The sequence below is a fragment of the Pseudonaja textilis genome, chromosome 1 (genome assembly GCF_049901715.1).
Source record: "Pseudonaja textilis isolate UNSWEBS1 chromosome 1, rPseTex1.2, whole genome shotgun sequence".
NCBI lineage: Eukaryota > Metazoa > Chordata > Lepidosauria > Squamata > Elapidae > Pseudonaja > Pseudonaja textilis.
The window spans coordinates 8,277,277-8,302,074 of NC_141990.1; the positions used below are offsets into that span (position 1 = coordinate 8,277,277).

The window sequence follows — 24,798 nt, forward strand, 5'->3', positions numbered from 1 at the left end:
GTAAAAGCAGCTTTGGGGAGTTGGATTTGCCGTGGGTCAGTCCAGCCAAAGAGAGTCTATTCCGCAAACCGTGGCTTATCCTCGTGGGGGGGAACGCAGCTTCAACCGCTCTTGAAGCTGGGTTCCCTTGGTTAAACCGTGGCCTCCCAGTTTCCCCAGCAGCCGCGTCCACACGACTTGCTCGACCCTGAGTTCATTCCCTCGCTGCCTCGGACCAGAAACGAATCCAATGGATCTACAGCAACGCTAAACCACACAAACATACACGCCAGCCCTAAGCAAAATTCAAAACCTTCGTTAACGTGTGGAGGGAATGTTGGTTATTTTTCGTTGACTAGATTGGGGGGAACCTCCTGTTTTAGAAACCAGGGTTTTATTTTGTAAACCACGTTTAAGCAACCATCCATTGGCCTACTTGGATAACACCAGCTTGAGTTTACTGTCAGCTTTGCTGAATTGGAACATCCGGCTTCGCACTGTCTCTGACTCGCTTCTTAACGATCTCCGGGTCCCTGTCTGGGATAAGGCAAGAAGTGGATTCTAATTCAGACAACCACACATCCCTCCACCCCACACCCAATCATGCGACCACCCTTGCTGGAGCGGTTGGGTGTTTGTGCCCATTTTTAGCATATTCACAGAAGAAAACTCACCGGCTGATAAGGTTTTTATTCAGCCAAAATTGAAATAAGTGGGAGGAAAAATGCTTTTTTTTTTCCTTTCGGAGGAGGAGGAGGGGCGGGTGGGAGGAAACTCGGTTGCGCCCAACCCCACTTTGCAAAACTTGCGTGTTCCCCAGCCCAGCAGAGGAGCGGGGAAAAAACGAATTCTAATTGACTTTTGGTCTCTCTGTTTCTGAATCCCGATGGCGACTCCTGCAAAAGCAAACGGACCTACATTTAATTTAACCCAGCTGAACTAAACTGGAATTAACCCGGATTCCTCTATTCCCACGACGCACCCATGCTATTAATTAAGTATGAATTAAGGACCGGCTGGTGGAGGGTCTCGAGACATTTGGGCGGCTCCAAGGTCTTTCCGGGTTTTGGAGGTGGGAGGCCGGACCTACCTGAAACGGGGAACTTGAGGTCTTGGGAAGGCAAAACCCTTAGTTCCCTAAAATTGAGCGCATTTCAATACATTAAATAGTTATTTCGGCAAAGTCTTCTTTGGTGAGGTTTTTAGCCAGGGATGCTTCGCGAACCCAGCGGGGTTAGGCTGGTTGTGTGAACCCGCCTCGCTTTCCTAGAACACTCTTTAAAAAGTGGGCATTTTTAATAAATAGAGGAAAGGGCGGCCAATGATGTCAGTTGGAGAAGCAAAGGATTGGAAGGCCAAGCTGAGTTTTCCAGAGTCTGTGAAAATAAAGTCTTTGTTGTTGTTATTGTTGTTGTTGTTGTGGCAGCGAGGTGTCAAAATAGAAAGCGGAGCGTATAGCCCTCATCCTGTATTTGTAGGAGAGTGGTGGTGGGGCTACTGTTTGGGCAGCCAAAAATCAGAAATCGGGGGTGCGGGGGCGCCTTTTACGACCTAACACGTTTTATTCAAAAGCAGCAACGAAATAAAATGTATTAGGTTTTTTTTTTTAAAGCATTCCCGGATTCCTTCTGATTTGGGGCAACCCTGCATTTGTTCCCTAGAGACCCCAACCCTACCCCGGATTTTATGTGTGGCGGGGGAAAAGAACGGGGCTAGCCGAAAAAGGAAAGAGACGGGGCGCGGCGGGGGGGGAATAGAGACGCCCCGTTGAAGGTCGTGCGAAAGGAGGTGAAGGAAATAGGACGGGAGGAGGAGAAGGAGCGGGACGGGAGCAACGGAGGAGGCGGAGGAGAAGGGCGGGCGGGGAAGGTCACCGTCCCTGGGGCGGGCGGGGGTCCTCCCCCTCCCTCTCTCCAAATGCGGGCCTTCGCCTCCAGCACAGCGGAAGGGCTCCGGGTTGCCGACGGATGCAACCCAGGACCTCCGAGCGAAGCGCAGCCGCCGCCACTCCCGATGGCTTTCCACTCACCCCACCGCAGACCAGAGCGCCCTCCCTCCTTCCTTTCCCTTCCCCCAAGAACATTTTCGCTCAGTCTTGAGCCCAATTTGTCCTAGGGAATTAGAGACGCACCTCCAATTCTTCCCAGCGCTTCCCCAGATTTCTTTCCTGACTCTTTGCTTTGCTTCGCTTTTCAAGTTTCTAGTCCTTTGTCGTGCAGCTTCGTTTGCTTGGGGGATCCCCAACGCCGCGTCTTGCTTTCGCTTCTGGCAAAAAGCCCCGGGCGAGCGCTTGGTTGCTTTTTTTTTTACCCGGGGGCTTCCCGGCAAGCGATCCTTTGGGATCGACTTTCTTTTCCTTAAGGCCTCAAAACATCCGTTGCCCCGCAGGAATATAACCCAAGACCCCACCACCACCACCAAAGCGAAAGAAGAGGTGAGGCCCATGACCAAGCCCCGAGACAGACTTGGGGGCGGGAGGGGGGTCCTACCCACGGGCCACGGAGAGTCCCGGATCCTGGCCAGTGGGTAAAGGCCGGAGGGATCCGGGCACTTCGCAAGCTCGGACGTGGGGATGGTTAGAGGCCGTGTAGTCTATTCGATGTTGAGAGGGTGCCTTTCGGGGTCCCCTCCCACCCACTCCCCTGTGACCTCGTTAGAAGCCAAGCAATTTTTGTTTCCGGTGAGAATCTGGAAAGGAGGCCACTAGGAAATCTATTGGGAGTAGGAGAAAACAGCCTTATCCTCTGGCCTAGAAAAGACACGTGTCTAACAGTTCTCCTGAGATTGGCCCAGTCGTCTGAATGATAAGAGACCAGCTCTATGATCCTCTAACGACGCTCCTGCATCCCACAGTGGTGGAAGCACGTATGAACTCGCACCCCTTCCGTTATCACCCGACCAGGCCGGGAGTCTTGCAAAAGACAAGTTGCGAAGGCTCCACCGCGCTTCTGCTCCGGTTTTTGGGCGGGTCGCTCGGCGAGTCGCTCTGCTTTCCGCATTACGAAGCAATCGAGCCCCCGTTGCGTTCTGCCAAAGGGCGGCCGGACGCGCGTTGGTGGAGCGGTCGTGGGCATCAGCCAGGTGGGCAGAAGTAGCTCGCCCGAGGGGTCTGACTCACAAGCGAAGAGGATATTGGCTGGAGGGTGGAGGGGTTTTTCCATCTTCATCACGAAGCCGTCGCTCAAATCCTCTGTCTGAACTGTCCCCGCTTCCTGGGCCATGGTGGTTTGTGGTTAAACGCCGACTTCGACGACTTGGCCACAAAATGGAAAATCGGATCGGCCTGGCTCGTTTCACAAGCCGGGATTTCCACTTGGGATCCATCCGGCGCAGAAACCGGGCGATAGAACTGCATGCCCGCGGGTTCAAGGGGGGAACGTGTGGAAATGACCCGCGTGGCTTTGGGAAAGCGCCTAGGGCTGGAGGTGGCCCCGATCCACATCTTTCTCCAGGCCGCCCTGCCTTCTCCTAAACTTCTGGCTTGGCTGGAGGATGGGACAAGGCAGGGCGGCCCAGACCGAACAATCTCCGGGTTCAACTGGGACCGCTAGCCAGTCCCAGATCCCCCCCACTGTTCCGAGAATACGCGTGGATGAAGGAACAGGCTTGGATCGCCCACTGTGGGATTCGCCCAGCGGCAGGATTAGGCTACAAGACCGCGCAAAGGAAGGCAAAACGGCAGTTGAAATTAATATTTTATTTTGGGGGGTGTGGGGGTGAGTGGCGGCGTTTTTAGGTTACAAGGAGAAGCGAGTCAATAAACGTACGTGTGAACGCACAGACGTTAGACAAAATATCTCTAGTGTGGACAATGAAAGCTCTTTCTAAAAAGAGCAGGGAAAAATTGAAAGACCCCCCTTCTCCCACCTCCTTCCCTTCTCCGGTTATCCCCGCGGTTACTCACTCCTTAAGCCGGTTTGGTTAATACTGCCGGGTTTGAGTAAGGCAGGTGTAAAAGTTACTGGGCTCCACTTTAGCCCCACCCACCTCCACTGGGACCCCTCAAAGGAAGGATTTGGGAAGGGGGTGCTGGAGGAAGTCGCTTATGCGACTTGCTGGTAGGTTAGCAAGCCAGCCCAGCCGTTCCTGCAAATTTGGATTTGTGCCCATAAAAGTAATGTGTGAAGCTTCTGGCCCTGGTTCTTTTTAGAAGGACGTCTGCCCGCTGTGGGCAAAAAAGTCAAGATGGCAGCCGTGATGGTGTGTTTCCTCTCTGGCTGCGAGGAAAACCCTGGCATCGAGGCTATCTCTCCTTGTTTGCTTGAGATTCTCAGAAGCAAGGATGAACCAGGATTGTCCCTTGGGGCGGAAAAGGGGTCCCCAATCATGGTTAGGAGAAACTTTCCTTTCCTAGCCATTTTTTGTTCCTGAGATCCCAGCCAGATCCCACCCGATCCAAGGCATCTTCCAAAGCCGCAAAGCTCCGGGGGTGATCACCGCCTTCCCAGTCAATTCCATCCAAAGATGGGATCGATTAAGAATCTGCTGCCAGAGAACCATGTAGATAAGATCTCCCATCACAGTCCCCCTGCCTGGGTTTATGCAACTGAGTTTTTTTTTTTTATTTAAAGGACAGTATTTGTAGCTCAGGATTGCAATGAGTGGTCCTTGGTCCTCTCCCACACTTGGTAGGTTTCTTGCAGACGTTACAATGACCCAGCTAGCACTGATGATGTTACCTAGTTCGGGTAATGAAACCTCGACAAGAGAGCAACGGAGCTGAGAGAGAGCCAGCAAGGATCCCCCTGGGTTTTTTTATTTGTTTATCGAATTTATTTGCCGACCGCCTGTGGGTTCAAGGCGACTCTGAATTCCTAGATTGTAAGGATGGGGCTTCATTGTGGTTTGCTGAACAAGCCACAATGGTTCAGGGTTCCCGCCGCCATATCAAACATCAAGGTTTGATCACTCAGGATATAGCTGCCTTCCTGGAATGAAGCAGAGTTTTAACAGGGGTGGCTTTTCTGCTTCGATTCAAGGGCTCTGGCAAAACAAATGGGCTCGAAGAGGCGAGAAGAAAGTCCTGAATCCTTTTCTTTCTTCCTTCCTTCCTTCCTTCCTTCCTTCCTTCCTTCCTTCCTTCCTTCCTTCTCTCTCTCTCTCTCTCTCTCTCTCTCTCTCTCTCTCTCTCTCTCTCACACACACACACACACACACACTGATTTCAACAAGACTGAGGAAGTTCTTGTTGATGCCTTCTTATAAACACACACACACCCCTAAAATGGACTTACTCTTCTACACAGACAGTGGGAGAAAACTATATATTTTTTAAAAAAATAAATAAAAATAAAAGTAACTTTTAGTGGTTTACAATTGTTAAAGCGTGGGGGACAGAGAGAACAGTACGGAAAATATTTTTTAAAAAAACCCAGCACAAAATAAAGAGACAATTTTGGGCAACTCTGGATCCCGGCGCCCAGTTATTCTTTCATAGAGAGGGAGGTAGATCTGAATAGATTCTACAGAGAACTACCCCTCCAAAAAAACCCATCCTGTATTTGCTATTCGTAGACATGCTTTGTACTCCTGACTGGAGTATCTGTTTTATTGGGTCCTAAAACTGTGGCAATGCCTGTGAATATTTTCAAGGCAACCAGTGCATTGTTTTTTGTGCATTCCTCTTGATTAAAGGAGCTATTAGGAATAGTCACAATAACAAAGGAAACTGTTATTCAATATGTATTTGCCCATGTAAACTCCCTTAAACACTATGGGGTACAATTCTGAGTAAACATGCCCAGAACCATGTAATAAGATAATTGATGGAGAATTGTAATATATGCAGATACCTACCGTACACCATCTTTATTTTTCTTGATATTTTTCCAGCACCCCTGTGGAGTGAGGAATATTTAATTATTTTCAGTATGGTAACTGGCTGCAAGTCTTAATTTATGCTTCAAATGCCTCCCTCTCTTCCTTCCTTCCTTCCTTCTTTTTTTCTTTCTCTCTCTCTCTCTCTCTCTGTCTGTCCTGTCTCTCTGTGTATCTCCTTCCCTCCCTCCCTTCCTTTCTTTGTCTGTCTCTCTGTCCTGTCTTTCTTTCTTTCTTTCTTTCTTTCTTTCTTTCTTTCTTTCTTTCTTTCTTTCTTTCTTTCTTTCTTTCTTTCTTTCTTTCTTTCTTTATCAGCAAGAAATCTGCAGCCATTCCGTTGCCCCTTTTGGCCTTGTTGTGCACCCCACTTCTAATTCTACCATCTTCTGATGGGGCGGGGGGCGTTTTCAGTCCTTGCATGTGCCCCATCGCCGCTTGGAGAACTAATAACAATTCCCATTTTCACCCTCAACAAGGAAACCTCTGGGGGTTTATTCCCCCCCCTCTCCTTCTGGAGCTGGGGTCAAGCAAATGGTTAGCTGTCAATCATTCAGATCTGCATGGAATTTAGTTCCAGAACAATTGCTAAAGGGCTTGAAAGCAGCTGCTGAAGATCCATGGCTAGGAAGCGATAAAAATATTTAAAACCCACACATTGGATGGCCCTGTCCTTGGGATGAGGACACTACAGAAAAATAGAAAAGTGATGGCAGAAAAAGACCTAGTGAGGCATCAAGTCTGCCCTTTGAGGTTTTTTATTTAACTTTTAAAATTTTGGATGATGGGCATGTTTATCCCAAGCATGTTTAAACTCAGTTACTCATGACTTCCTTCCTTCCTTCCTTCCTTCCTTCCTTCCTTCCTTCCTTCCTTCCTTCCTTCCTTCCTTCCTTTTCTTCCTTCCTTCCTTCCTTTTCTTTCTTTCTTTCTTTCTTTCTTTCTTTCTTTCTTTCTTTCTTTCTTTCTTTCTTTCTTTCTTTCTTTTACCTCTTTCGGCCTTGTCGTGCACCCATCTCCATAGATAAGATAGGAAGAAGGTTTATTTGGGAATTTTGCTCATCTGCTGAATTTATTTTAAATTCGGCTCTCAAATGGATCTGGAAGGATATTTCTAAGATAAAAGTTGTAAGTATTAATGCTTCTCTCTGTGTGTCTCCCATCCCTCCCTCTCCCTCTTTCTTTCTTTCGTTCATTCTTTCTTTCGTTCTTTCTTTCTTTCACCTCTTTCAGCCTTGTCGTGCATCCATCCCCATAGATAAGATGGGAAAGAAGAAGGTTTATTTTGGAATTTTGCTCATCTGCTGAATTTGTCAAATGGATATGGAAGGGTATTGCTAAAGTAAAAGTTGTACATGTTAATGCTTCTTTCTTTCTCTCTGTCTCTGACTCTCTCTCTCTCTTCTTTCCTTCCTTCCTTCCTTCCTTCCTTCCTTCCTTCCTTCCTTCCTTCTTTCTTTCTTTCTTTCTTTCTTTCTTTCTTTCTTTCTTTCTTTCTTTCTTTCTTTCTTTCTTTCTTTCTTTCTTTCTTCCGGAAGTAGGTTCCAAACTCCCACTACTCTTTCTGTGAAGTCATACTTTCTGACAGGACTTTTGAACTTCTCTCCTGTCAGTTTGAGGCTATGTCTCCCTATTCTTGATTTTTTGCTTAATGTTGGAAATATTGCTCCTAGAAACTTATTCACATCTCTAATACATTTTAAAATTGCAATTATGTCCTCTCCCCAACCTTTCTTGTGGGCGGATTGGTGCATAGTTAAAAAACAACATTGGAAAATGGGAATGTCAACATGTCTTGATTTGTGCTAAGTTCCTGGCGCTTAAGATGGAACATGCTGCTAGAAATAAGGGCATTTTAAGAATCTCTTTAAAGTCGGTTCCTGAATTTCTTGTTGGTCTCTTTACCTAAATGTTTCCCAGTTGTGGAGTAGTTCCCATTTTTGAGAAAAGCTGCCTCACTTAGGCTATTTAAAAAAAAAAAAGAGTTTCCCATCTCAGAATGGAAGGAAAATAAAGCACCAATTTTCAGAAATTAGGACCAGAGTTTGCGGTGGATGTGAGGGAAAGGGAGACCCAAAGATGTTTGGGGCAGCATCTGGCTCTGGGGGTCAAGTTGCTTACCTCTTGATAGAATTTGAAGTCAAATCTGCACTAATATGCATTACACAGTTATTATAGGTATAGTAAATGGGGGTTAGAAACAGATAAGGAATAAATATGGATGCTACTGAAAATGTTCCAAATGCAGAACTTCCTCCCCGTGGCAAGATGAGCAACAAATAATTTAACAAATAAATAAATTTACCAAGACTCCACGTGGCTTTTAGGGGCTGGGTTGCAACTGTCTAGATTCCATCCTTCCTTCCTTCCTTCCTTCCTTCCTTCCTTCCTTCTTCCTTCCTTCCTCCCTCCCTCCCCCCATCTCTCCCTCCCTCCCTCCCTCCTTTCTTTCTTTCTTTCTTTCTTTTCTTTTCTTTCTTTCTTTCTTTCTTTCTTTCTTCTTTTTCAGCCTTGTCATGCACCCTATTTCCGTTCTCCATAGATAAGATAGGAAAAAAAAGAGGTTTCATCTGGAAATTTTGCTCATCTGCTGAATTTATTTTAAATTTGGCTCTCAAATGGGATCTGGAAGGATATCGCTAAAGTAAAAGTTGTAAGTGTTAATGTTTAAGAACGTAATTCTACATTCTTAATTTAACTAACAGCAATGCAATGCTGTTAGTATGTCATTCGGATTATGATCCTCCCCTAAAAATAAATAAATTCTGGACTTCATTTCTGGTGACTCTGCAGACACGTCAATGCTGTTTTCTTAGCAATAATTAGGAAGTGACGCTTTGGGGTTTTTGCTTTGTTCTATAGGCTACTGAATCTAGCTTACAGCTTTTGAATCTCCTGGTGGTCACTTTTAACACACTTTAGCCAGGTCCAACTTTGCTTAATTTCCAGAAATCCATCAAGATCAACAAGGCCTGGAGTCTCCAGGGTGTGGATTATGGATTGGCAGGCCAGATTAACAGTAACTTGGCTTTGTGGCTGAATGGATTGACGTAGCTAGGCTTCTCCAACATCTGGTCATTGTCTTCTTTAGGAGCTCACAAAGGATTTAGAAAGTTTGGTGACCAAAAGAGGCTCCAGGCATCCCACTTTCAGCTTGTTTCATCCAGAGACTGATGGGGTTGAACCATTGAATCAATCAGTCGTCCAATCATTCAATTGATTTATACAGCTTGCCCACCCTTGCCATCGTAAGCTCTGGATGGCTAATCATATATTAAAACTCTATGGGGGAAAATATTAGTGGAATAAAAAGTTAACATGCGATATACATGCAAATAAATAAACGATCACCAAGAACAAACCAGACAAGACAATAGATTTGTTGCTAAGTCTTGTCTAACTTTTCACAACCCCTGGACCACAGTTCCCAGCTCTCCCCTCCCATCGTCCATTGTCTCCTGGAATTTGCCAAAATTCACGTTCCTTGAATGGATAACATTCTCTAACCATCTCCATCCTCTGCTGTCTCCTTCTCTGTGGGCCTTCCATCTTTCCCAACCTCAGAGTCTTTTCCAGGGAGTCCTCTCTTCTCATTTGGTGGCCAAAATATTTGAGTTTCGGGATCTGTCCCCTTCCAAAGTTGATTCCATGGTTGATTTCTTTCCGTTAGGATCAAATACACCAAATAGAAACCTCTTAAGTTTCTATTAAAACCTCTTGTGGCTTTGATTCCTCTTGAGCTACAAGAGCCTCAACTGTGTTTTTGAATCAGCTGCTCAACTCTCAGTCCAACCTACCTCGCAGGGTTGTTTTCGCGGGATAAAACAGAGAGAGAGAGAGAGAGAGAGAGAGAGAGAGAGAGAGAGAGAGAGAGAGTCTCTTGTAAAATTGCTTTTTGAAAGAAAAAAAAAGGAATTGGATTCAGAGAACCGCGCTCTGGAAAAAAAAGAAGGGCCATCAATGCAATGAACAAATGAATAAATAAATACATCTCGCGGACACGGGGATTTTATTATTGGTAAGTAGGTAGCGCCGTGCATTTGATTAGATGTAATGGAAACTGTAATTTGTATTCCGTTATGACTGCTCGATGCTAAACCTCTAAATCGGAATGATCAAAATACCATCGTTGGGTTCATGTAACATGCTATACACATGCAAATAAATCCTTTCAGAGTTTAACAGGATGGCCTGGTTTAAGCCGTATTTTCTCTTGGTATTTAGAAAAGCCATCTCGTATCACCGGGTTCTTACTAGTTAACGGATTGAAGCATTAATTTTATGCTTTAGATTTTTTTTTTTCTACTGTATTTTACCATTTCACTTCTTGCTTTGAGTGTTTGTTGGATCGGAAAGAAAAGAATAAAAATAACACTACGTCTGGGCTTCTATTCTATATTGAATTTTTCTTCTTTTCTTTTTTCCTCTTGCTGTCAAGATGCTCTCAGCAAGTAACTAGTCTTTGCTCCATCTTGTTTTTAAGTTTGGTGCTAATAAGCAGAAATCCTCTTTCTGTTCCTATATATCTTTTTTTCTGTAGCTGGAGGAGAGAAATAGTCTCCCCTTTGAGTGAATGTGCACTTAGCAACCTAATTTATTTATCTACGCATGTTTAAAATGTCACATTGTTGTCCTGTTCCCCGCCCCCACCCCCAAAAGGTGCAATAGGCACACCCTTTATTTTTTGGAAACAGAACCAAAATATATCAAGAGCGTTTTGCCGTTTCCCAGATCCACTCTGTGGCCTTGGGATCTCCTAGTGGTATCCATTCCATATTAACTAGGCTCAGTTCAGTTTCTCTTCCTGAGACTTGCCAACACTGGCTCGATGCTGCCCCCAGCTGTATTTCACCCTTCCTTAAATGAAATTTTTATGAATGTGTCTTCTGGCTGCTATGAGAAAGAAAAGGAAAGAAAATTATTTGTAAAAACCGACAATTGATGCTCCCAAGTTCATGGTGTTCTTTTTTTTAATGCCTTCAGCTGACAATACCTATGGGAATAGATTTTCAAAAAACAAAAAGAGGGCAAAGCCAGAGCAATTTGGCTTAAGATAATATTTTCTAGGGAAATATTGTGTATCTGTAAAACAGTTTTATCAGCCTCAGCAATTTTAAGATGTGTGGATTTCTCCTTAAGATGTATCTTAAGTCTGAAGTCCTCCAATCATCTTTTAAAGCAACCTGGTTTTTAATTCTTTTAATTTTAATTTTAATTTTCCCTTAGGCACAAAAGTTCCCTGGGTGGCTTCGGGCCAGGTAGAATGCCTAGCCTTGCAGGGCTGTTGTGCGGGGAAAATGAGGGAGGTGCTAGTCTTTCTTCTCTCAGCTCCTAAATAAAAGAGCAGGCTATCAATCCAATAAATGAACGGAGTTGACACAACAGATGTGAGATGCACCAGGTGGGTAGATTGACAGGTCTAATTGGGTTGGACTCATGGCTATTCTGCTTCAGTTTTTTTAAAATCAGAAAAATGGTTGATCTGAATCAAAATTATTTCTGGTCAATTTCATTAGTGATTTGTTTTTTTCATTCCTTCCGTCCTTCCTTCTTCTCATCCCTCCTCCCCATTATCCTTCCTTCGTTCCCTTTCCTTCCTTTCCTTCCTGCTTTTCCTTCCTACCTTCCTTCTCATCTTCCTCCCTCCCTCTTTTCCCCTTCCTTCTTTTTCCTTCCAACCTCCATTCTTTTCCTTTCTCCCTTTCTTTTCCTCCCTTCCTTCCTCCCCCCTTTCCCTTCCTTTTCTTCCCCCTTTTCCTTCCTTCCTTTTCTTTTTTTTCCTTCCTTCCTTTTCATCTTCCTCCCTCTTTCCCCTTCCTTCTTTCCTTCTTCCCTCCTTTCCTTCCTTCCTTCCAACTTCCATTCTTTTCTTTCTTTCCCCTCTCTCTTCCTTCCTTCCTTCCTTCCAACTTCCATTCTTTTCCTTTCTTTCTCCCTCTCTTCTTCCTTCCTTCCTTCCTTCCAACTTCCATTCTTTTCCTTTCTTTCTCCCTCTCTCTTCCTTCATTCCTTCCTTCCCCTTTATATTCCATTCCTTTCCCCTCCCATTTCCTTATTCCCACCCTTCCCTCTTTCCCTCTCTCCCCTTCCCCTCCATCCAGGTGTTTTGGTACCAAGTGTGCCGGCTGTGCGCAGGGCATCTCTCCGAGCGATTTGGTCCGGAGGGCCAGGAGCAAAGTCTTTCATTTGAACTGTTTCACTTGCATGATGTGCAACAAGCAACTGTCGACCGGCGAGGAACTGTATATCATCGACGAGAACAAATTTGTCTGCAAAGAAGATTATCTGAGCAACAGCAACTCTGCCAAAGAGAACAGTTTGCACTCAGGTGAGGCATTTTGCTTGGCCGGGAAGACCTTTACCCAAGCTGATTTCACTTTGCTTGATCCAAGGATGCGGGTTGGTAATCAAAGGCAGAAATTTGGTTTCAAACGTCTTACGGTGACAAAAAAAAAAAAAGAACTCAGCTTACGTTCTGGTGTTGGTGAAATCAAGCCCTAGTTTAGAAGAACTGACAAGGAGATTAGCTCAAGAAAAAGAAAAGTGTAGATTCCATTTTTTTTACCGAGATAAGTAGAACTCCCAGAGTTAGAGGCAGTCTATCTTGGAATATAGCAATAGCATTTAGACTTCTATACCACTTCACAGTGCTTTTACAGCCCTCTCTAAGCGGTTTACAGAGTCAGCCTCTTGCTCCCAACAATTTTGGGTCCTCATTTTACCGACCTTGGAAGGATGGAAGGCTGAATCAATCAATCTTGAGCCTGGTGAGATTTGAACTGCCAAATTGCAGGCAGCCAGCTGTCAGCAGAATTAGCCTGCAGTACTGCACTCTAACCACTGCGCCACTGTGGCTCATCTGTGATACTTGTGTGGACTTGCAGAAAGTTGACCCAGAGCCCAATGCTAGCATGCCTTTGGGACTTTGATTTTTTTCCCCTTTATCAGAGGAACAAGATTTTCAATCTGTTAGCGCAAAGCATGGTCTTTTCCAGACACAAACCCCTGGCCAATATTTATTTTGGTATCATTTGTATACAGCAATATTTCTCAGCCTTAGCAACTTTAAGAAGTCTGGACTTCAACTCCCAGAATTCCCCAGCCAGCATCACTTGAGGTCCAGACTTCTTAAAGCAATTTGGCATGTATATTCCTCTTGGCTTCTAGGTGCTCGCTAAGAAAGGATTTTTTGAAATGACCATCAGAGCTATTAGTATTTCCTATATTGTTATTAACACTCTCTGATGCTAAGGAGTTCTACTCCCCCTCCCCACCTGAAAATAAAACTCTTCCAAATGCAAAACACAAGCAGAGGAGAGGAGTTTCAGTTTCACAGCACCAAGCAGCCTTAGTACAGACAGTTGAGCTAAGCCATGCCCAGGCTCCTTGCTGTCTCCTTCTTGCTCACACAGCAAATACTGTTTCAGTTTCCAAACAGCCCTCAACTCTCTCTCACACTGACAGGATGCTAGCCAGATGAATACCGATGGATGCTGGTAGGCAGAGGCACAATTTTTTTCCCTGATTTTCCTCCCCAAAAACTAAACCCGACCACATAGTTTCATAGCGAAGCACGGGTATCGAGCTATATATATAGAGAGAGGTTTTTTCTTTGCATACAATACGTGCTTAACAGTGTACTGTCTAAGACATTCCTTTTCCTTTCTCAAATTAATGTACCATCCAAACACCACATCAAACAATGGAACAGCGCTGAGGGGTGGGATGCCTTTGCAAAGCTAGGAAAGCAAAAATAATTAACAAGTCACAGGAGAATGGAGGGAAAAGTCAGTGAAAATCATTGAATGAGAAGGGTTCGTTTCAGCTCCTGAATCCAATTTCCGGCTTGGAGCTGGAATGCAAGAGAAGGATTTTTATATTGAACAGACCTAAAGTTTGCATTGTATAATGGAGGACCAGAACTGGAGTTTTTCACAATATAGGAGATTATCGATATTTGTAGCTTAAAATGAAAGGGTCCTTGGCGCTCTTTGAGCATGGTTGTTTTCTTGCAGACATTACATTACCTGACTCGGTAACATCGTCAGTGCTAGTAGGAGTGGGGTTTGCTCTCATTTTATATTTTGTTGGCTTGCCCTGTCAGTGTGGGTGGAAATAGTTTTGGAGGTTCCTTGGTTGAACTGTTTACTGTTAGCTTGTTTGGGGTATCATTTACTTCTTGAGCATTGGTTAAATGTTAATTTTGGTATTAAACCATTGTTAGGCCAACAATCAAGAAGTAAACAATATCCCAGACAGGCTAACAGTAAACAGCCCAACCAAAGAACCTCCAAGGCTATTCCCACTCTTACTGACAGGACAAGCCACCAGAATATAAAACAAGAACAAATCCCACTCCCTCCCAACACTGATGAGGTTACCTAGTTTTAAGGTGACCAACTTTTTTCATAATGAAAAGGAGGACACAAATAAATTGAAGGAAAAAAATAAAGCCACTTGCGCGTGGCGCACTCTTGTGCACGGCACATTCTCTCAAAACAATTCTCCTCTGTCGAGTTCATACGCCTCATAATTGCGTCTCGCCACACTGTATCGAGCCTTGATGAATCGTCATGTCAAATATAAATACGTCACATCACACACAACGGATCGGATCGGCATTGATCAAATATGGGGATTTACAGATTAGTCTTCAAATATCAAAAAGGAGGACACATAGGAGGACACTTTTCGAGGGGGGACAGAACTTACAAAAGGAGGATTGTCCCCCCTAAAGGAGGACGATTGGTCACCTTACTAGTTTGGTAATGTAACGTCTGCAAGAAAACAACCAAGGACCCTCTATATCAGAGGAGTCAAACTTGAATTCATTGAGGGCCGCATCAGGATTGTGTTTAACCTTGGGGGACTGGGGTGGACATGTCGGGGGCGCCTGTGGTGGCCCGAGAATTCGCCAGTGGAAACGGGCTCCTGAGCTCCGTTTTCGGCTGTGATGGCCTCCTGCAACCTTCTGCAGGTGAAAACAAAGCTTGGGAAGGCCGCAGGCTCCATTTGCAACGGTTTCCTGCAACCCCCCGCCTGCAACCCTCCCGAGCTCCATTTTCACTGGCAGAGGCATCGCGGGCTGGTCCTTCGCTGTTTCCAGGGCAACCCCATGGGCCAGATCTAAGTGCCCCGCAGGCCGGATCCAGCCTTGAGTTTGACACCCCTGCTCTATATAGAAGATTATTTCACGAGAAAGAGAGAAAAAAAAGCAGAGGTTTTCCAAAAGGGAGGGAGAACATATCGGCATTTTATCACAACAAAATAGAACACGGAGTCCCACGGCAGGTTGTCGGACTAAGAAACTTTATGAAAAAGGCCGCAGCGTCTTTTGTGAGCTCCGTCTGAGGCATTCACCCGTCGAGCCAATCTATGCTTTGCATGAAATGAAACGCAGCTCACCGAAGCCGTTAATAAAAGTTGCCATTCAGAAAAGGTGCTGAGGGACCCTTGTTTCATCCAGTGTCAGAGCAGGGATGAGGTGTCCAGGCAATTGGTTCTTTTTGGATCCAGAGGGGGAAAAAACAACCATGCCAGGAAATAAGGGATTTTATTTTTAAGCTTTATTATTAGTTAAAAGCAGAGGTCTCCAAACTTGGCAACTTTAAGACTTGCGGACTTCAACTCCCAGAATTCTCCAGCCAGCAGAGCTTAAAGTTGCCAAGTTTGGGGACCCCTGGTTAAAAGCATAATATAAAAAGCATCCACACCAAGCAAGGTGATCCCCAAATCCCTCAACAAGCAGCCAGGAGCTCCTTCATGCGGGTGGTCCTTGACTTAAGACCACAATTGAGTCCAACATTGCTGTGGTTGAGCGAGACCTTTGTTAAGTGAGTTTTGCCCCATTTTACAACATTTACGGTCACCGTTGTTAAGGGAATTGCTGCAGTTGACAAGTTAGTCACATGGTTGTTAAGTGAACCTGGCTTCCCCATGGACTTTGCTTGACAGAAGGTCGCAAAAGGGGATCAGGTGACCCGAGGATGCTGCAACCGTCATAGATGTGAGTCAGCGGCCAAGCATCTGATCACTCAATCAAGGGGATGCTGCCAAGGTTGTAACTGTGAAAAACGGTCCTAAGTCACTCTTTTCGGTGCCATTGTAACTTTGAACGCTCACTAAACGAACGGTTATAAGTCGAGGACTACCTGTAACAACAGCACAATTTCTCAAGGATGGCCAATTTCCACAGCGCAGGTAGTCCTCGACTTACATCAGTCTCATTTAGTGATTGTTCCAAGTTATAACGGTGTTGTGGTTCACCAGCAGCAGGTGCAGACGGCAGCGGAATCGGACAGTGGGGAAGAACGAGGACCCGTCTGGGAGTCTGGAGAGGACTTGGACGAGGGTCCTGCATCTGATGCAGAGATGGGGCCAGGACCATCTGGGAGTGGGGTGCTGCCTCCGGAGCCTTCGGAGTCTGGGAGCAGCGAGGCAGAGGAACAAGGGGAGCCTGTTCCCAGTGCGTGTATGCACAGAGCTGCTAGAAGGCGAGAGCAGCTGAGACAAAAGGGGCGACTCGGGAGTAAGACTTGGAGGGGATGAACTATTGTAAGTCGAGGACTGGCTGTATTTTTTTTTTTTTTAATCTCACTTTCATTACTTTTTAAGTAACTGAAGCAAACACACCTAATTTCCCCCCTCCTGTTTTCCTCTACAACAGCCCTGTGAGGTGGGTTGGGCTGAGAGAGTTGAGTGACTGGTTCGAAGTCACCCAGCTGACTTTCGTGGACTAGAACTTACAGTCTCCTGGTGATTGACCAAAAGTCATCCATCTGGGTTTCGTGCCGAAGGCAGGACTAGAATTCACCATTTCCTGGTGATTGGCCCAAAGTTACCTAGCCAGCTTTCATGATTAAGGCAGGATTTGAACTCACTGTCTCCTAGTGATTTGGCCCAAAGTCATCTATCCGGGTTTCACAGAGAAGGCAAGACTAGAACTTCCAGTCTCCTGGCTTCTATATGGCGCCTTAACCACTAGAACAAAGTGGCTCTCCAAATAATTGTCTTCCACATCATCCTTGAAAATTATCTTTCAAATTAACACAGATGTTCCTAGATACAAACAGCATTATTTGAATGGAAGACTCCCAAATCAAGATTTTGCTAATCCATGAAAAAGATCAGGAGACAGTTAATACATTTGCAAGCTTGGAAGAGCAATAAAATTTGGTAGTGGATCTGAGAGAGTTTGAGACAGTGATTTCCAACCTTGGCAATTTCATTCTGGCAGGAGAATTCTGGGAGTTGAAGTCCACGTGTCACAGAACTGCCAAGGTTGGAAATCACTGCAAAGGCCTTAAGATTTAAGATTCTAAGTTTGATCTCTAATTTGGAGCACAAGAGGTGAATATCTAGAATTGACATCTTCCTGCTACCCCTCCTGCTTTCTGGAAAACTTCCCTAATAAATCACACACCTAATTCTAGCCACCATTTCTTTAACTTTCTAGCCACAAGGGCATTTTTTTTGCCAGGCATTTGAATTTCTCTGATTTTTAATTTTTTTTTTTTTGCAAGGACTTCATTTTCAATTCTTTTACATCACTGTGATGCTCCTATCTCATTTTAATCCTGCTCTCTTTGATATGCTGCATCTTTTTCACCAATGAGGATTTTTTTTAAATTCTATTTTTATTGTTTTTTAAAATAAAGTGCAGATTTTAAAATATTGCGCGCTGCCCTGAGGAAAAAAATATTTTTGAAGTGGGGGTGCGGGGGGAATGTTGGAGTGAATAAAATGTTGGAATGAATAAATGACTGGGAGTGATCACACATGAAATTCATATTTCCATCAAGAGAAGACACATTAAATTATGTTTAATTATTATATATAATAGAGTCCAACAAAACTGAATAAGGGAAACATATCTTTTATATATTATGTTAAATTACTATATATTTTTTATCAAGAAATGACACTTTACATTATAATATTAAATCCCAAATCTAGAATTTCATAAGCGCACAATAGCTACAATTGCTATTGTGGTACATTTATTCTTCATACTTATAGCCTCTTTCTGTTTTTTTATTCCCCCTCACCTACCTTAAGAGCTCAGGATGGCTTATCTGGGATATTCCATTTTATTCTGACAGTGAACCTATAACATAGATCAAGCAGTGATTTTAAAGCTCAAAAAGTGATTTGAACCCTTCTCTCTTTAATCCAGGAGAAGATGATTTAGACTTTTGGGAGATTCCTTGTTCTTATCCAAGAATCTCAAGAAGCCGTACCAAAAAAGAGAAGCTTTTAAGATGTGATATTTTCATACCAGGGATTTATTTTAGGGGACTGGAAGAGTTTAAATGCTTTCCACCCCAAATTCCTCTCCTGGTTTCTGGAAAGCTTTCTTCATTTCTTTTGTATAATTTAAGGATAAATTTAAAGATGCATCCTTATGTTAAAGATAAAGTGAGGATAAATCTAAGGATACATGGATACGTTAAGGAGATGAATGAGGGATAAATTGTGCGTGCGATTTCGTGACTATCACACCCCCAAACTGGGAAACCCTGTCGAACTATCACACATTCCTGATGAGCTGATCAGTAAATCCACATGTTCTCCCCAAATTTATCACCCTTATCACTTATCACCCTTTGCACTTACACCGTTATCAGTCGTTCAAAGGGATACCAGCAGTAAAAATAAAAACATTATCATAATAACAACGGCACCAATATCAACAACAATTCTCTCCGGCATGGGGATCGGGAGACCTGTGAGACATGATTAATTATTGTCAATGGTGTATCCTCATTTGCCTCTTTTTCCTTCTTGGAGTGGTTTTTTTTTTCCCATATTCATTTTGCATAAATTTAGGGACGTCTGAACTGGATTCCCTCCCCCAGCGTCCTGTAAATTGGATAACATAAAAAAACATTATTATATTATTGGTTTTTTTTTCATATTGTAAGCTTGATAGTGAGATGGGTGGTAGAGAAATGTAATTAATAAGTAAAATAGATCAATATACAACCATAATAGTGCAGAATGTATAAATAAAATAAACAATAAATAATAATAATGCTGAATTTAGAGCTGGGCCATGCTTAGAAAAAAGGTCAAGCTTTAGAATACTTTAACAGTTAGAACCATTCTTTGCATATTTAATTCTACAGGCATTAATTTGGAAGAAAATGTATCTGAAACGGAGAGAGATGCTTCAATATATGCACATACATACATACATACATACATGCATACATACATGTTATTCAGCTTTGTTCGGGTATTTTCCCACGTTGTTATAGTTGTGCTTTTAAAGTTGTAGCAACGTTTTGGCAGAATCTCATCTGCCATCATCAGGCTTCTGGATGGCAGATGAGATTCTGCCGAAACGTTGCTACAACTTTAAAAGCACAACTACAATGATGTGGGAAAATACCCGAACAAAGCTGAATAACATACATGTAAGTGCCCGCGAAAACTTAAGAAGATAGATAGATAGATAGATAGATAGATAGATAGATAGATATAGATATTGATGTAGATGTACATGTATATAGAGATAGAGATATATAGATATATATTCCATTTTGTCTTCTTGGCTGGGCTTTTCTTCATTCCCTTCTTCTCCATCTAAGTCATTTCTCAGTCTTCTGCACACTTTCCTTCTTGTCATTCACGGGGGGTTTCCCCCCTTCTCTCCTTTTCTCTTTGTAGTTGCCCCTTTCTTTGGCTTCCTTCTATGCATCACAGTTAGGAAAGAAAACTATTTTGTTATTTAGGAATGGAGAGGGGGTGAGTAGGGGGGGTGTTTAAATTGGAGAAAAGGCTGTAAGCTTTCTCGCGGATGAGAATCAAAGCTTCAGTGGCCCGGAAAGATTGACTGAATGTCAGACAAATATTTGAAGTGATGGGGTGGGTGTTGCTTGCCGAGTCTGATTTCAGCCGACTTGTTTGTTTCTTTCAGTTTGCTGCTGTGTGTATGTGTGTGTGTGTTAATAAAGTCACACCAGACGATGCAGATCACAAGGGTCGGGGAGATGTGCAACTCGCCATCCACACTTGCTTGTAAACTATGGGGTGGAGCAAGCCATGAGGTGTCTATGGGTCCCTTCCTTTTGGAAAAGCAGCACTGGGGGGGACTGAAAATTGGATTTCCATTTTTAAATGCCAGGGAGATCAGAGAAGGCAGACGGGCCAATGTGGATTTTGTTGGAAAATGTTTGGGGAGGAGGAGGGGGAAGCCAGGCGTTGGGTGACAGCGGTGAAGAAATTCATTCACAGGCCAGAGGCCGATGTTTGGCCAGGCAGACTTAACACAGAGGTGCCTGGGTCAGTTTCACACCCACGTGTCAGTGTGTACACGTGTAAAGTGTGAAGGCTTGTGGGGCGAGAGGAAGAAGAAGGAGGGCGACTTGGGAACCATTTTCACTCCCATGTGAGAAATTGTTAACACAATCCTTCTTCTCTTAAGTTAAAAAACAGAAAAATGGAGATGGAAGTTTAGGAAAGGAGGAATTTCTTTGTATAAAATCTAAGATATGGTCTGGCAGAGATCGCATTTTATTTTATTTTTTAATTATATTCGGTATTTATTTTTTTCGGCCTCTATGATTTTATAAATAATTCAAGCTGGAGAACATGACTTCTTCCTTTGACCTAGTTTGCTTACAACAACCCTGTGAATTGGGTTGGATTGAGAGAGAAGGACCAGCCCAAAATCACCCAGTCATGCCTAATGCAGGACTAGAATTCACCATCTCCTGGTGATTAGCCTAAAGTCACCCAGCCAGCTTTCATGGTTAGTTGAGACTAGAACTCACTGTCACCTAGAGTTTGGCTCAAAGTCACCCAGCCAGCTTTCATGCCTAATGCAGGTCTAGAATTCACCATCTCCTGGTGATTGGCCCAAAGTCACCCAGCCAGCTTTCATGGTTAGTTGAGACTAGAACTCACTGTCACCTAGAGTTTGGCTCAAAGTCACCCAGCCAGCTTTCATGCCTAATGCAGGACTAGAATTCACCATCTCCTGGTGATTGGCCCAAAGTCACCCAGCCAGCTTTCATGGTTAGTCGAGACTAGAACTCACTGTCTCCTGGTGTTTGGCCCAAAGTCATCCAGTCAGATTTCATGCCTAAGGCAGGACTAGAACTCATAATTTCCCAGTTTCCAGCCTGGTGTTTTAACCACTAGATCAAATTGGCTCTCTAAATAATCACGTGCTAGCAAATTCCATTGGCCTCCAGGAAAAATGCTTAAAATATATATTTAAGCAGAAATGATCCTTACATTTTCCTGAGGGAAAATCTCATGGGAATATTTGATGGGGTGTTTAGTATGGAAATGTATAGGATCCTCCCACATAACATCTTGTGTGGCTAGCTTGGAGCAAAACGTATTGCCATTCTCAAAGGCTGCTTGTCATCCAAGGCTGCAGGTCATCTCCAAAGTCCACCAAAGTTGGGTGGCCCATAAATTTAAGTCAAAACAAAAACAACATTTAAGTAATCAAATAAAACCTTGCTCTGAGGGGTCCTTGGTGCTCTCTGAGCTTGGTTGTTTTCTTGCAGACGTTTCATTACCCAACTAGGTAATGCCATCAGTACTAATGACCACAGAATTTATGTCGCTAATCAAAGTGGTTGTTCCACTGCTTTTAGCCAGCGGAGATCAGGGGGAAGCAGAGTCTTTCAGGATCTACCATGCTTAATGTTACTAAAGATCCACCAACCACTGCAAAATACAGGCGTGAGGATTTCAGAGTGAAATGGATGGTTCTTCTCAGAAGTTTAGTTCAGCTGTTGATTAAGATGGAGCCTCAAATCCAATATATTGACCCCAAAACGCTGCCTTGATTCCCTGTCACTAACTCTGTCCTCGTTCAAGCTTTTTTCCCCCGCTTATTTTAAGATGGGGCATCTCTCTGAACACATCGCTCTGACATAACTCGGGATCAGAAGCTCTTGGTGAATGATTTGCAGATTTCTAATTGCTGCCTCTGTAGTTTTTGACCGTGAGAGTTGCAATATCCGGGTTGGCCATCATGTGTGTAGACCAGGGGATCCCCAAACTTGGCAAAGTTAAGACTTGTGGACTTTAACTCCCAGAATTGCTGACTGAGGAATTCTGGGAGTTGAAGTCCACAAGTCTTAACGTTGCCAAATTTTGGGAGCCCCTGGTGTAGACTTTTAGCCATTCTGTTAGGACAGAACATTGCTTGGGGGCATACCACAGATCAGGGGTGTCAAACTTTATTTCATGGAAGGCCGTGTTAGGGTTGGGTTTGACCCCGTGTGTGTGTGTGTGTGTGTGTGTGTGTGTGGCCAGGGTGGTTGTGGCCAGCTTGATATCACTTGTGTTGGGGGCGTCTGTGGTGGCCTGGACGTCTGCCAGCAAAAATGGGCCCTTGCAAGCTTCATTTTCGGCTGCGACGGCCTCCTGCAACCCTACGCCAGTGAAAATGGAGCTTGGGAGCCTTGCAAGAGTAGTGGGATTCAAACAATTTTACTACCTGTTCTGTGGGCGTGGCTTGGTGGGCATGGCAGGGGAAGGTTACTGCAAAATCCCCATTCCTTCCCCACCCCACTAGCCTGCTTTCCAGCTCCGTACTCCTGTGCAGGGCAACCAAAGAAGATCCAGCCAATCAGCTGGGACTCGGGAGGCAGAGAATAGATGAGGGCGGGGCCAGTCAGAGGTGGGATTTGCTGGTTCTCCAAACTACTCAAAATTTCCACTACCGATTCTCCAGAACCTGCTGAATCCCACCTGTGCCTGCAGTGGCATCCTGCAAGGCTCTGGCAGAGGCACCTTGGACCAATCCTTTGCTGTTCCCAGAACCAGATCTAAGCAGCCAGCGGGCCTTGATTTTGACACCACCCACCATAGATCATGGTTAGCTTCCTTAGATATTGAATTATAACATCGATCCTATTGCGACTCTGTAGCCCCGTATTATGGTGATTTTTATCACGGCTTTACCTCACTTTAATATTTTATATTGTGCTGTCTACATATTATACAGGCACGCATATTTTTTTAAAATTTTATTTTTTTATTTTTATTGATTGGAATTTGTTAAACAAAAACAAGAATAAGAGAATACAAATACAATAATGGGGACGATAGGCACATAAGTTCACTAATGCACGCCCCCTCTACTCTGTATGTGTGTGCATCTCTGTGTGTGTGTATGTGTGTGTATATCAGAGGTGGTCTTCAGCAGGTTCTGACCAGTTCTGGAGAACCGGTAGTGGAAATTTTGAGTAGTTTGGAGAACCGGCCAATCCCACCTCTGACTGGCCCCGCCCCATCTATTCTCTGCCTCCCATTGAGTCCCAGATGATCGGCTGGATCTTCTTTTGTTGCCCTGCACAGGAGAACGGAGCTGGAAAGCAGGTTAGTGGGGTGGGGAGGGAATGGGGATTTTGCAGTAACCTTCCCCTGCCACACCCACCAAGCCATGCCATGACCACCAAGCCACGCCCATAGAACTGGTAGCAAAAAAAATTGAATCCCACCACTGGCATATATGTATGTATGCGTGTGTGTGTGTGTGTAGATGGATGGATGGATGGATGGATGGATGGATGGATGGATAGATAGATAGATAGATAGATAGATAGATAGATAGATAGATATGTACGAGGGCTATCCACAAAATAGATTATGTTTTCATCTGTAGCAAGAAGGGGCGGAGCTAGCGCGGCCATCTTTGGTCTGTGCGTCCGCCGCTCAGTCTGCATCTAGTCATGCTAGTGGGAGGTTCGTATCGTTGCCCGTTATTTCACAGCAAACGTTTGAAATGTGTGCTGCAATTGAAAATCCCGCGAGATACAGCTCTGATCTTGCTGTAGGGCGGATGAGGAAAAATCTCCCACTTGAAAGCATTCAGGACTTCTCGAGTGCGATTTGCTGTGTGTGGTCGGGCATTGTCATGCAAAAACAAAATTTTTGAGCTTAACTTTCCTCTATGCTTGTTCTGAATTGCTTTTCTTAGTTTTTGCAACGTTTCACAATAATTTCAATCAGTTTATGTTTTTTTGCAAACAAAAACCTTATCACTGATCGCACCTCACATCTTGCGGGATTTTCAATTGCAGCACACATTTCAAAGGTTTGCTGTGAAATAACGGGCAACGATACGAACCTCCCACTAGCACGACTAGATGCAGACTGAGCGACGGACGCACAGACCAAAGATGGCCGTGCTAGCTCCGCCCCTTCTTGCTACAGACGAAAACGTAATCTATTTTGTGGATAGCCCTCGTATATGCTGATGCTGTACATAAACTTATATTTGTGTTTGTATGTGTTTTATTAGTGTTGTGTATATCAATGATTGCATGGCCCTTGCAGCAGAACCTCTACCCCTTTGTTATGTATACCTCTGCTTCTTCCTCTTGTAGCTACAACCGGTAGCGACCCCAGCCTGTCCCCGGATTCGCAGGATCCCGGCCAGGATGACGCCAAGGATTTGGAAAGCGCCAATATCTCCGACAAGGAGGTGGGCAGCAATGAGAATGATGACCAAAACCTGGGGGCCAAACGGAGAGGGCCCCGCACCACCATCAAAGCCAAGCAACTGGAGACCCTCAAAGCCGCCTTCGCCGCCACTCCCAAACCCACTCGGCACATCCGTGAGCAGCTGGCGCAGGAGACCGGCCTCAACATGCGTGTCATCCAGGTAGGGTGGGGGAAAATGGCGGGAGGGCGGGACTGATATGGGGTAGCCAACCACGCGGTCCAGATCTTTTGAAGTTGGTTCAAGACTGGCTGGATTTCAGATTTGGGACTTCTAACAGCGGCTTGTATGATGGAAGACTTTCAGATCTTCACCCATCATTGGCGGAATTGATTGTTTGGAAACCTGGTTTTTGGGTTTGCTTTTTAAACATTTCTCGCACCCAGCTCCTTAAGGTCAAAAGCAGAATGAACGTTCAAAAAATAATTGCTGTCCTTAGAAAAGGAGTTTCATAGCAGCATCAACGCACTTAGAATCGTATCTAGTTTTAGTAATTCCTTTGCAAAAGATTCTCAGACTTTAAAGGTTTT

The 24,798-nt window shown here is 44.4% G+C and overlaps 1 protein-coding gene across 1 annotated transcript in view; it reads left to right on the forward strand.

The window, feature by feature from the left end:
* LHX1 (LIM homeobox 1) overlaps positions 1-24,798 on the forward strand; it is a 62,436-nt gene that overhangs the window by 3,769 nt on the left and 33,869 nt on the right. The window contains exons 2-3 of the mRNA XM_026710241.2: positions 11,895-12,121; positions 24,153-24,430. Coding sequence (XP_026566026.1) covers positions 11,895-12,121; positions 24,153-24,430 — 505 coding nt within the window. The remainder of the gene's footprint in view (positions 1-11,894; positions 12,122-24,152; positions 24,431-24,798) is intronic.